Consider the following 12,160-nt stretch of genomic DNA (forward strand, 5'->3'; position numbering starts at 1 on the left):
TTGGTGAAAAGAATCCTCTTTAACAAGTCCTGTTGCCTGCAATATTTTTGTTTATGTTTAGGCAGAACACTAATCATACCAATTTAGATTGCAGTATCCTGCAAACAACTACAAAAGAAAAGCCAAAAGATGTATTGAAATCTCAGGCTTTCCTACAACTCTTAGTAACAAAGGTAATAAATGTTTAGGAAGCACAGAACAAATGAAAACATTGTCAAGCAAGGAGAAGGACAGTGCCTAGGTGCCCTCCAAATTGGGCATTAGGTCACTATCAGAGAGAAATGCAACCAGCCACTTCAGCTGTGGCTTCAGATGAGGCAGAAGCTGTGCTGCCAAGTTGCTGAAATTGCTCCTCCTACTTGCCTCTGAGAATCAGCAAGGGAAGTTCAGAAACTCAACTATATGGGTTGGGAGTTAGTTCGTACAGACCCTGGACCTTACCTTCAATAAGATACATACTTTCCTCTACCCCCACCCATACACAATTCCCCCTGCTTCTTGGGTGGAAAAACTCTCCGGAGAAAGTGGCTGAATATAGGACACTTTCCGCTGGTGAAAGAGGCTCCAGAAAACTTTCTGTGCTCCAAGTTGAGATAGGAGCTAATATTGGACCTACAGAGGGTAGCCTGTAGCTGCAGAAACACGACTGCACAAATGCACAACCACAAACACACCAGCCAGGAAGGCAGGGGGTGGACCAGTAGAAGGAGGTGTCCAGAATCTTGTAACAGCAATCTGGTTGAATAAAGAAATCTCCATCCTTTCTCATAACCATGCCTGTCACTTTTCGTTCCATTCGAAAAGAATGAAACAAACAAACAAACAAGCAAACCATGCCTAAGAGCTATGTCTTACCGGATTCACCTTTCCCCACAGGCTTTCTAGTTCTCCAGAAATAAAAATCACCTGTTCATTCTGCTCAGTTGTTCTAATAATTGGCAGTGGAGGAGTCATATCTGAAGAAACGGGAGACATCCGATCAGAACTTCGCACAACTCTCCTGTTTATAGAAAATGAATTTCTGCCTGGCTTGCTTTTAGATCAGGAAAGGGGTCAGTCTTTACCAGCATAGTTCACACAGATCCTGGATTTTTTTCCCCCCTTTATCTTAAATTGACCCTCTTTTAAGATAAAGATATAATAGAGAAAGCATTGACCTTACCTGGTCCCTAATGAGTTGGAAGTCAGAAGACCCCGTTCTCATTTCCTCTTATCTCGGATCGCTTGAGAAGAAATTCGTACTACCCTTTGTGCACTCGCGCCTGGACATAGCCCGTTACAGTCACCCATAACGCGAGTGAGCACGCTCGAACGGTGTAGGGCCTCTAAAGTCTGAGAATTCTTCACCGGGGCCTCAAAATCGAAGATCCTGATGCCAGACCTAGGCAAGGTCACTGGAGCTCCCTAAAACCTGCCTCAGGAGGATTTTAAATCCTTCGGAGGCTCCCGGAACAAGTCTTCACCCTAAGCAGTGGGAAGAAGAGCCGCCTCCTGCGGGGCCCCTCGACTTGGTCGCCGAGGCCTTCTCCCCCGACTCCAGGAGTCTATGTCCTAAAGCGTTTCTCGCGGAGTTGGCCCCCGCCTGACTCGTATTTCACGCGCGGGTCGCGTGCTACTTCCCACCCGGCCAACTCCTACCCCGGAGCCGCTGTACCCGTTGTGAGGCATTCCTTGCCCCCACCCGCCTCCTGGCCTTAAGGACCCCAGAAGAATTCGCTTGTGCCCCTGTTGGGGGTGGCAGCCGACCAGGCTCCCTTCTCTCCTACCCCGAGCATCTCTTCCGGGCTCTTCTCGCCTCCCCTGAGCCCTGCCCAGCCCCCGCCCGACCAGCTGAGAGGGCTGCTTCCCAGGCTGGGTTCCCAGACTGGGGCAGGGGTGGGAGCGCTTTCGGATGCTAAACATCCAACAAGCCAAGACTGGGGTTTCAGGCCCCGAGCCACTAGAGCCGCTCTCCAGGGCTCTCGAGAAAGTCCTCGTGTTTACATGGAGGGTGGGGGTGGGGGGAAGGGGGAAGGAGGCACGCAGTTTGCAAAATCTCCCCCTCTCCCCACGGCCGTCGGGGCCTAGGGATGGGGTGGGGGTTCTCTGGCGAGGGCGCTCGGCATCGCGGGGATCTCGGAGCGAACTGCTCTGCCCCCACGCTTGGGGAATCCTCAGGCTCTTCCCGGCACAGCAGCGTCAGGGGCATCCCCAGAGGCTGATTTCTTTCCGCGGGAAGCCAAACCCTACCTGGGCGGAGAGGCTGGAAGATTCCGAGACGACGCTGGACTTCCCAGAGGCTGACAGGGATGAAGGGGGCAAGGAGCGCAGGCTGCAGAACCCTTCTGGGCTGCACCCAGGGCGTACCTGTTTCTCCATCAAGACGCTTCAGATTGCTTTCCAGGGCCGCTTCCTGCCGCCGCGACAAGCGCTCCCAGCCGGCAGCAGGAGCAAGCAAACCCGGCGTGATTGATGATGAGACGCGGCACTATTTGTCTGGGTCCCATCCACAGACTCTAATGAATTCACCTTTCCCCGGGACAAGTAAACAGACTTTAAACTAAGCCGACTGCAGAGAGCAGGGAAAAGAATGTAGTTGATGGAAAACCCATCCAGTGCAAGGATGATAAGACCAAGGGTAGCACAGCCCACAAAAATTGACTGTCGAGGGTCCGCTCCAAATTCGGGAGCGGAGGGGAGAGGCAGCCGCAGTGGCCACAGTGAACACAGCCAGCAGCGTGTTTTGGTCTTGGATGGGGATGGGGGTACAGGTTGAACGAAGCTCCCAACTCCACAGAATCGGCATCTTAGGATCTAGCAGCCGCTGCGGTATCTAACTCTTCTTGCCCAGTTCAGGCGTGAGCTAGGTGCCTTGGCCATTTACACTCCCCGTCCCGGGACCAAAGCTGCCCATTCCAAGTCAAGTCTTCGAACTTTCCAGTTTTTTGTGTGCTTCCCAAAATGTGAGGCCTGCTGAGATTTCCCCCAACAAGCACACTCTGTCAACCCAACCAACCATTCTCAGAATCTCCAAGCCCTCCGTCCATATTGGAAGGCTTATCTCAGAGCCAGACCCAGGGTTCTGGGGCAGAAAATCCACCTAGCCCCCAGTCCTAACTGGAGAGAATTCCCCAGGAAACCAACAAAGAGGGCTGCTGGGTGGGGAACAAGGTCCTAGGCCAGTCCACTTCTTACAAGCTCCTAGGTGGGGGCGAGGGGAGGGGAAAGAAAGAGAACTAAATGAAGAAAGTAAGGAAAGGTGGAAAGTGTGAGGCAAGGAATGAAAAGTTGAAATTGTAGGAGAGAAGTGAATACATGCCAAATATGAATGAATCCCCCACAACCTGACACTTCCAAGTCCTTAAAGAAAAAGTGCTTGGAAAGGCATCAATCCACAACCGATTTGACCGCCTTTCCTCGGGGCAGTTTATCACCGGTGCCTTAGGAGTGAGAACGAAAGGGCAACAGCCCATCCAGGAATTTTGATTTCTTTCTGTCCACAACCACTCCATGCATCACCTCTGCCCCGCCCCGCCCCGCAACTCTAAGAGTTCTCTAACCTTTCTTCACTCCACCCCACCCCCAGAAATTTGGGCGACGAGGAGATGAGGAAATAAGGGGTCAGAAGAAAGGGATCGAAGATGATATTTTGCCAGGGGGAGGAGTGTTGTGGAGCAGGGAGGTGGAGGATTGAGGACAGGAGAAAGATTCGTTACTAAAAGATATAGAAGCCTAGAGATGGAAACCGCCGGAATAGAAAGAAAAACCTCAGCCCCCCCCCAAAACTGCGGGGGCTTTCCCAGGCCGGCGGCCCAGACACCACGGAGGCTTGAGCGGCCTCGAAAAGCTAGGGGTCCTCGGCCTGTGCCTGCCAGGAGATCGCTCTTTTTGAGCAGAAACAAAATCCAGTAATGACTTTCCCATCAGCTTTGGAAAACAGCTTCCCACCAAATTTTAACTGCGAAGGGGCTCCACCGCAGTTAGAAATATAGGGCCAATCCGTTCAATAAAAATGGGAGCTCATTCAGGCTTATTTAGAACGGGATGTCCCCATCGACTGTTTTAAAACGTTGGCTCAGCTATATAAGATCACAGTAGATACTTTTGAGTTTTCTAAAAACAGAAGCTTGTCTATGAAGCCAGTTATTGCCGTCTTCCTCTGTCTCTTCCTTTTTCACTTACCCTCCTGGTGGAAGTAGTTAGATTTCTCTTCCCTACTGCCGAGTCCCAGAACTGGTCAAGGCTAGCTCCTCTCAATTACCAGGCAGAGTAAAACCCCCTATTCCCGCAGAGCAAGGACCCTGGGCCCAGACTTCTTGGATGGTTCGAGATCCCTTGCACCCCTAAATAATTCGGATCCCATCATGCCAGTGATGAGGGCCCCCAACCAAACCAAACAAAAACAAAACCAAAAGCCAATTAAAACCAACGCAAAAACAAAGAGGAGGGTTTTTAATCAGAAAAAGAATCTTTTAAATTTGTATAATTTATTAGAAGCTTCATAGGAACTATATTTAAGCCAAATATCTACATAAGTTACAACAACAACAACAAAAGACTGACGCGGCAAATACCAAACTGCCAAATAATATACACAGATTTGTCAATGCCCATAGAAAATGTGAGGGGCTAGGATCAGGAACTGGGTTTCTTCCTTTCTTTTTCTTTTCTTTTTCTTTTTACAATAAAATGTACAGATTTCTAAAAACTAGGCCTTTAGTCCAACTTTTGACAGTGTTTTACAGCTACAAGTTCACATGAAACAAGACAATTCTCGCTGGGGCCATGGAGACCCGGCCGCGCTGGGCGGCCAGAGGGCGCCGGGGAACGGGCGCTTCCTTTGTGCCAGTGACAAGTGGGTTCTATCCAAGAGTCTTTCCTCTCCCCCAGTCCCCGCCCTCCCTTCGAAAGAAATCCTGGTATTTACAAGCGAGTCCACTTTGCTGGCAGAGTGCACCAAGAGTGAAGTTGGCGATCTTTAGAGTCCAGAGCCATGTTAGAGTAGAGCCCTCTCCAAACTGCGCCCCGCCCGGGCGTGGAAAACCCGTTAGAATCACCTAAGAGACACCCCCAAAGCTGTTCTCTTTATGTCCTTCTTTGTTTAAAGACTCCTTAAAGAATTGGATTCGCTTGGCTGTCTATTATTTTCTTTAGGGAAAAAAAAAAAAAAAAAACCCACAAAATTTAGTAAAGAAAAAAAAAGAAATATGCCCAGCAGTTTGGCTTTTGTGTTTTTCCTTGTTCTAAAAGGAGATAGGTTCTTAAGAAAAGTTGAAGCGCGTGGAGCAGCGGGCGGATGGTGGTCTGTGGTGGGCAGGATGGGGAGCGGTGAGGCCGCACTCTGGGCTAGGACGGGCCCGGCGTCCTCTCACCAGGTCCGACCATATAGCAAGGTGGAGCAGGACATGGTGCCGTAGTCCGAGCCCGAGGAGTTCAGGTGGGACAGGCTGGAGACCTGACCCTGCAGCGCCGCGGGGCTGGCGGCGTGGTGAGCCAGGTCCGGAGACTGGCCGGCGCTGCCCGGCTGGTGGCCGGGGTGTGTACCCAGACCCTGGCCACCGCTTCCCACCGAGATAGCCGCCGCCGCCGCCTGCGCCGCCTGAGCCTGCTGCTGTGCCTGCTGCTGCGCGTGGCCCTGCAGGCCCGCTGCGCCCGGCGCAGGAGCGCCTGCCTGGCACGGTTTGCCGTCTTTCACCAGGACGGGCACAGCCACGCGACGCGGTGACTGCTGCTGGGCTTGCTGCTGCTGCGGGCACCCGGCGCCCCCGCCGCCGCCGCCGCCGCCGCTGTCCTGCTGCAGTTGCTGCTGTGCCGCCTTGTCCTTGGCCTGGCGCTTCATCTTGTAGCGGTGGTTCTGAAACCAGATCTTGACTTGCGTAGGTGTCAGGTGGATCATGCTGGCCAGGTGTTCACGCTCAGGCGCAGAAAGGTACTTCTGTTGCTTGAAGCGTCGCTCCAGCTCGTACACCTGCGCCTGGGAGAAGAGCACCCGGCGCTTCCGGCGCGGCGCGCTCGGCAGCGGGGCCATATTCTTGCTCACATCCCCCAGCGAACCCAGGCCGCCCATGCCGCTCATGTTCATGCCGCTCGCCGGGCCCATGAAGCGGGAGACTGTAAGCGACAAACGCATAGCGTCGGCCGGGGCCGGGCCGGGCTAGGGCACCTCGGCCTTTCGCACCCTTGAGCCTCCTGGCCCGCCCAGACGGCTCCTTCCTCACCCAGGCGGCCTCGCGTTCCACCCAGAATGGTCCAACCGCCGGGGATCGCCAGCGCCTGTCCGAGGTCGTGCCATCGAGGGACTTAAGGGAGAGCCTCCCCCGCCCCCAACCCCGGCCTGGGTTACTCTCCTTTAGTCTTGGTGCTAGACCCTCAAAAAAGCGCTGTGAGAGAAGGACGCTCCCTACCCTTTGGTTCCTATCCCGGGCAGGAGTTGCGGGGTTAGTTGGCCAGAGGCAGCGAACTGGCTCCAGGCCGGGGACTGGGGGCCGAGGATAGACCACAAATTAGGGAGCTTAGAAGAGGGGAGTATTAACTCCCGAAAGCTCGAACCCCTAGACGTTTTGTCTCGTGGCCACACTCTCCTGTCGGCCCCAGTGTGGGCACCTGCTCGGCTCATTTCGAGCCCCCTCCCTCCCAGTAGGGTGACCTCCTGCCCGGTCAGGCCGCGCCTCTTGGTGCGGGTCTCGCAGCCTCTCCCTTCACTCGCAGGGCACCTCCCTGAGCAATCCGAGGTCTCCCGCGCGGAGCGGAGCTGCCAGCGGGTCGCTTCTGGGAGATGCCGAGTAGAAACACCTGCCCGCAGGACCGCAGGGCTACCAAGTGCCTCTTCCTGGACCCCCAGCCCGGATAAGGGGAAGAATCCTCTTGCCGCGCGGGACTCCCTGGCGCGACTGCCCTGCCGCCCACCCTGCTGTCCAGCGCGCAGCCGGCTTGCGCCGCGCCTTCCCAGCCACTCTCCCCATGCCCTGCGCGCTCAGCCCGCGGCCCCACAGTGGGGCGGCCTCACTTACTGGCGGGGAAGCGGGGGTCTGGATTCGCGCCGTACCATCCGGGGCCGGAGGCGCTGTTCCGCATGGTGTCCTGGTACGGCGGCAGCTCGCTCATGTTGCCCAAGTTGCCGTTGCAGTAGCCCCCCACGGCGGAGTGCGAGAGCTGGGGCACCCCCGCCGCCGTCATGTGGTAGGCGGCGGTGACGGCGCCGTGGTGCCCCACGGCGTGCTGTTGCATGGCCGTGGCCGGCGGCGCAGCCTGGCCCTGCCTGTACGCCGCCAGCGGAGCCCCGAGGCCGCCGCCCTCCATGCCCACTTTCTTGTAGCTTTCCTCCAGGGGACTCAAGATGTCAGACACTGAGAACGGAGTCGTGTGCTTTGGACTCATCGACATGATTCGGCGGCGGCTGGAGGAGGAAGGAAGAGGAGGAAAAAAAAGGGAGAGGGGGAAGGCGAAGCCTCGCTGCTTTTTTTTTCTCCCTTTGCCAAATATTCTGGTGTTACCTTAACGCCGATCTTGTTGGATGTACACGTAACCGAGTGGACCGAGTCCGCCTTAATTGGCTTGAGTGGAGGCTCGGGGGCTGCCTAGCGTTTGTTTTAGCCAGGCGCCAGGTTTTAGGCAGCCACCAGAGGCGGGGCGTAAGCGCTAAAGCAACAAGACAATAGAAGCCTACATCTTGCCCGAGATAATTAGCTTACATGCTGATGACAAGGTAAACACCTTTAAGTTTCACTTGTCAGGATTTTAGGTCTCAAAGAGGGAGACAGAGGCAGAGTCGCGACCCAAAGCATTGCTTTCCTCCTTCCCTGGGGACCCCCACCCCATTTTTTGTGGGGTGCCGGCTGCGCTCTGGGGGTGGTGGGGGAGGGGAAGGAGGAGGGAACCGAGAGCGGGAAGGGCGGGAGGTGGAGTGGGGAGTAGCCGAGGAGAGGGTTGGTGGGGAGGAAGGAAGGTGAATGCTGCTTTGCAACCAACTTGCGGAGTTACAAAGTGGAACCATTTTCCAATTCGGTCGGGGTTCCCCGGGCGGGCGGGAACAGGTATATTAGTGGGAGGGGGCCGAGGGACCGGGTGGGGGTTTCACCTGAGCCTGCCGGGACTGCTCCTCCCTCCCGCCGCGGCCTCCCAGCCCCGCGCCTTCCCATTGCCTCCGGACCACATCAGGATTCACGGCGCGGAGCCCCAGTCGCCACCAAATGAGGCGAGCAAGTCGGGAGACGAACCCTGGGGCCGCACCGTTGGTCTGCGTGTCTGTCAGTCTGTCTGCCTCTTCTGCCGCCGTCAGAGGGACACCCTCTGCTCCCCGCCTACCCAAGAGAATCCCCGCGGGTGGAGGGGGCGCTGAGCAGGGGAGCTGCTGAGGCTGGGAGGCTGTCCCGAATCCCCGCGCCCACCCACCCCCACCCCAGCTCAGGGGCTTCTCAGCAGACCAGGTCCCCTGCATTACGCCACCCCCCCCCACCCCCACCAACAAACACCACGCGGCGCACTCTCCCCACCCCCACAAGCATATCACTGGCCGCCTGGGCTGGCGAGGTTGGAAAATACTAATACGAGAGGCTATCACTGAAGTTGCCCCACCTCGAACAAACCTGGTGTCCCCGACCCTCGCCCATCGCGTGGACTCGCGGGGTTCTGGGGCTTGAGCTGACTTTCCGAGCACATCACAGCCCCAGCACCCAAGCCCAGGGCCACGGTGCTTTCCCCTCTGATGCTTCAGGGAGGTCGCGGGTAGAGAGCGGCGCGAATCCTAGCCCGCCTGTTGCGGCGCGGGACTGAGCCTAAACCCCGGCGGGACCCGCTGGCGGGGAGGGGGCGAATCCCCAGGCGCCGGCAACCCAATGGGCGGGAGGCTGGGCTGGGGCTCGCCTCCGCCCGGAGCTCAGCCATGCAAAAGTGCACTTGCTTCCCCGGGAATAACCAAATATCTTTGTTTAAAGTGGCGGCGTAAATGGCCAGTCGCTTTGTGGCCACGCTGGATATTAGTAGATGAGGATCATTCTGCTTCAATTGGGCGCCTCTCATCTGGCGAGCAAGAAACTGCTTAGGAGGAAGTGGGTTTCCTTTCTGAGCGTTCCCAGGCTTCAAGTGTGAGCCCCGCGCCTTGAGGGTCCTTGGGCTCCTGGCAAGGGGGAGTTGTGGGCTCTTCTCGCGCAGGACCGGGGGCATCCGCCGCTCGGCTCCGACCAGGCCCTGACCTTCAAAGAGTGGACCACCAAGAGGGGCGCTGCGCGGCCCAGATCCTGAGACCGACTCTGGCTTTTCCTCCCCTTGGATTTAAAATTTTTATTGATTTTTCTTTGGCTGAATTAGCTTTTCTCCGCACTGGGGACTGGGAGGGTGGCTCTCTCCATGGCCCGGGAGGGACCTCCAAAACCCTACCAGGACTGGTCAAAGAGGCTACTCGAATTTGGTTTTTGTTTTCACATTTTCTTTCCCTTCCTTATGGAGGGGGAGCTCCCAATGACGAACAGGCAGTTATGGACGACTTAATTCAGCAGATTAGACGCCTTTTTTCTTAATAGCAATTACGGTAGAAAAAGTTGTTTTATTTGCTTTCTATTTTAAGATTTCAATACTCTCCTTGAGGAGTGCTTCACAATCTCCCAACGTAAAGCCAATTTCTATCCTAAAATTTCATTTCCTCACTATCTGAGCCCCTTACAAAAGGAGATAAAACTCGGGGAACCTCCTGGCTTCCGAGGCTTGCGCGTTAGCCGGCGTTTCCATGCGGCTCCAAGGCGCCCCTGCCTACCCGGCAGGCAAACTTCTGTTTCCGCACCTCTACGCGCTCACGGCTGAGCCGCGGAGGACACCTGGCTGGCTCTTTGCCCTTCTTTCCGAGGGGCTTCTCTGGGGGGCGCTCTCACGAAGGACTTAGACCGCATCAACTGCGTTTTGGTCAATGTGGTCTCTGATCCCAGTGCTCTCTGGAATGCGACATCATGCTAACCGGAACAACCAGAGAGAGCTGGCAGAGCTGAATACAGACCTTGTCTGCATGCGCAACCCAGACCCCCGGCCTGCGCCCTGAATGGGTTTTATTGGAAAGGCTGGGTGGCTTTCCCAGGAACTGTCTCCTCCATTATTTCATACTGTTGATAAGTGTAAGGAACACCAAGGATAGAACGTCGTACATCTCTCCCAGTCTCAATGACATTTAGAAATGGAGATAAAGGGTTTTTGTGAGATGCAAATAAGATCGAATACATAAAAGTGCTTTGCAATTTTTTAACCTCAATGCCAGCAATCGAGATTTTTGTAGTTATTATCATTAGCAGAAGGCTCATACAGCAGGCTAATAGTTTAGGGCTAATCTTCCATTGCCCCTAAGCGATGCCGCTTTGGTCTTCGTCCCTCTGCCACTTTCCAGCCCGGCAACAGGCCCAGGGACACGTGGCTGGCAGCTATCTGGTCCTAGGCTCCCGGAGCCAACGAGCAGAAGGGCCCGCAGCTCCCTAACCCCGGGACGTGGACGCGGAGCCACTCAGCAAGAGGCGGGTCCAGGTGCTGTGAGGGAGCTGGAGTGCACTCCAGGGTGGCGGGCAACTGTTCCTGATCCACCCTCTTCCAGCCACAAGGGCCGTGCTCTTTGCAACCTCTGCTTGGCAGGAGCTCTAGCAACAGTTCCCACCTGGACCTCTCCTGGACTCTTGCAGCGCCTTGCGGGCCCCGGCTTCCCGTACGTCTCTCACCCATGCACTTTCACATACACATCGCCCAGCAGTCTTTCCCAGGCTCACTGCACTGCCAAGAATAAGCCCAAAGACCAGGCATTTTGTAGGAAAAAGACGGGTATATAGATTTCCGAACTTGTCCAGGCAAAAGCCTTGAGGGACCCTCTCCTGGCCCCAACACCTCTTCCTGACCGATGAGTGTCCTTTCTTCCCGCCTCCTCCCGCACTCATCTTCAATAACATGGACGCGGGTTAAACTAGTGGTTTCTCCAGAGGAACATGAAAACCCTGCGCCCATCCGGGGCTTGCTTGCAGCATCTTTCTTTATTCCGCAATTAACTCGTTTCCGGGCAGGGTAGCGGTGGGGCAGTGGGCAGAGCAGGGCCTAGCGCCAGCCTCTCCCGGCGGAGTTTGCCCTGGCGCTGCGGCACATGCCCGCCTCAGACGGTCGCCACACTCTTGCTTCACTGGCTGCGGAGCCGTGGAGGTGCAGGACCAGGCCCTACCGGGGAGGAGCAGAGTTGTCACCAGCTTATGCTCCCTACCTGCGTGGCCGAAAGGAAACTCCCTTCTCTCCCTCCAGTGTCACTTCTTTGAGAGTTTAGAACAGAAGGCTCATACGGCAGGCTAATACGGGGTCCGCAGCCCGCACTGGGTAGGGGACGAAAGGACAAAGCCTGTTTTCTCCCCTTTTGGTTCATTTTCTAATTCCTTTCATGACCCTTCACACCTCTCCTAGGGCGCTGAGAGACCACGTTTCCTGGAGGTATGTTGCTCCAAGTTTTATCGCAAGTCCTGATTCATTCAACAAATATTTATGGAATGCCAGCTTTGTGCCAGGCACTGTGCTAGGCCTGGAAATTCAGCCTAAACAAGTTAGAAACGGTTCCTACCCAGGAGGAGCTTACATGCGAACAATAAATCACCTAAGTCATAGGTAGTTGCTTCGTGACAAACGTCACTGCGGGATCCGACTGCGATAGAGAAGATCATAATGGAGATTTGGGTGTGGGTTTCTGCACCATTTCCTGATTTTTAAGAGCTCTGGGGTCTTGAGAAAAGTACTTGAGAAGGTCAGAAGTCCTAGGGTTTGAACCCTGGCTTTACCACTTTCCAGCCATGTGGCACAGCTCTGTAGGCGCCTACCGCACTCTGGAGCCACACCATCACAGCCAGATGGTATATTGTTTACCATCTTCCCCTTCTCGAGGGCGGGGCCCTGTTTTATTTATCCTTGAAACTCTTAGTGTCTCAAGAGATGTTGAATGAAGAGCGTCTATTTCCTGAACTGTAAAAGTGTGTTCATAACCTGCTTTGTGTATCTTCCAGCATTGTTTTGCTAGGGATCCAAATATTTAAGGATAGGATAATGTGCGAGCTTGTAAGAATGCAAATGGAAGGTGTTACTACTTTTGATATCCGAATCCAGGCCTCTGACCTCTGAGAAGCTCTCTGGCCCCTCGATTACTCCGGCGTCCAGACCAGAGACCCGGGAGAGGCAACCCCGCCCA

General features: G+C 55.3%; 2 protein-coding genes across 5 annotated transcripts in view; both read right to left on the reverse strand.

Moving 5' to 3' along the window:
- The window catches only part of LOC119532427 (classical arabinogalactan protein 7-like), a 58,657-nt gene extending 55,438 nt beyond the window's left edge, over positions 1-3,219 (reverse strand). For 2 of the 3 annotated variants that reach the window (XR_005216534.1, XM_037834845.1), the window contains exon 1: positions 1,163-1,969. Coding sequence is in view for 2 of the 3 variants with exons in the window: in XM_037834845.1 (XP_037690773.1) it covers positions 1,163-1,204 (42 nt within the window). In the remaining variant the exon portion in view is untranslated. Of the gene's footprint in view, positions 1-1,162; positions 1,970-2,346 lie in introns of those variants that run through there. The other variant, XM_037834846.1, reaches the window with a different exon arrangement.
- A 1,209-nt stretch (positions 3,220-4,428) lies between these two features.
- NKX2-1 (NK2 homeobox 1) lies at positions 4,429-8,924 on the reverse strand. Of its 2 annotated transcripts, none has more exons than XM_037834836.1 (4): positions 8,554-8,924; positions 8,209-8,279; positions 6,990-7,375; positions 4,429-6,090 (listed from the first exon to the last, which is right to left on the reverse strand). In XM_037834836.1, the coding sequence occupies exons 1-4, from the start codon at positions 8,635-8,637 to the stop codon at positions 5,348-5,350; spliced, it is 1,284 nt and encodes a 427-aa protein (XP_037690764.1). In that variant the 5' UTR covers positions 8,638-8,924; the 3' UTR covers positions 4,429-5,347. The 2 variants fall into 2 exon arrangements, with proteins under 2 accessions (XP_037690764.1, XP_037690765.1); XM_037834837.1 differs by having other exon boundaries at positions 8,057-8,279; positions 8,565-8,638.
- Between the last annotated feature and the right edge of the window lie 3,236 nt (positions 8,925-12,160).

This window comes from Choloepus didactylus, chromosome 4, assembly GCF_015220235.1.
Source record: "Choloepus didactylus isolate mChoDid1 chromosome 4, mChoDid1.pri, whole genome shotgun sequence".
Lineage (NCBI taxonomy): Eukaryota > Metazoa > Chordata > Mammalia > Pilosa > Megalonychidae > Choloepus > Choloepus didactylus.

Bases quoted from the DNA above. Each gene is read 5' to 3' on its own strand.
- NKX2-1 (XM_037834836.1), bottom strand. From the start codon at position 8,637: ATGTGCTCGGAAAGTCAGCTCAAGCCCCAGAACCCCGCGAGTCCACGC. The intron at 8,280-8,553 runs GTGGGGCAACTT...TCTCTTGGGTAG, and splicing joins GGACACCAGGTTTGTTCGAG to GCGGGGAGCAGAGGGTGTCC. The intron at 7,376-8,208 runs GTGCGGCCCCAG...TTCCTCCTCCAG, and splicing joins GACAGACACGCAGACCAACG to CCGCCGCCGAATCATGTCGA.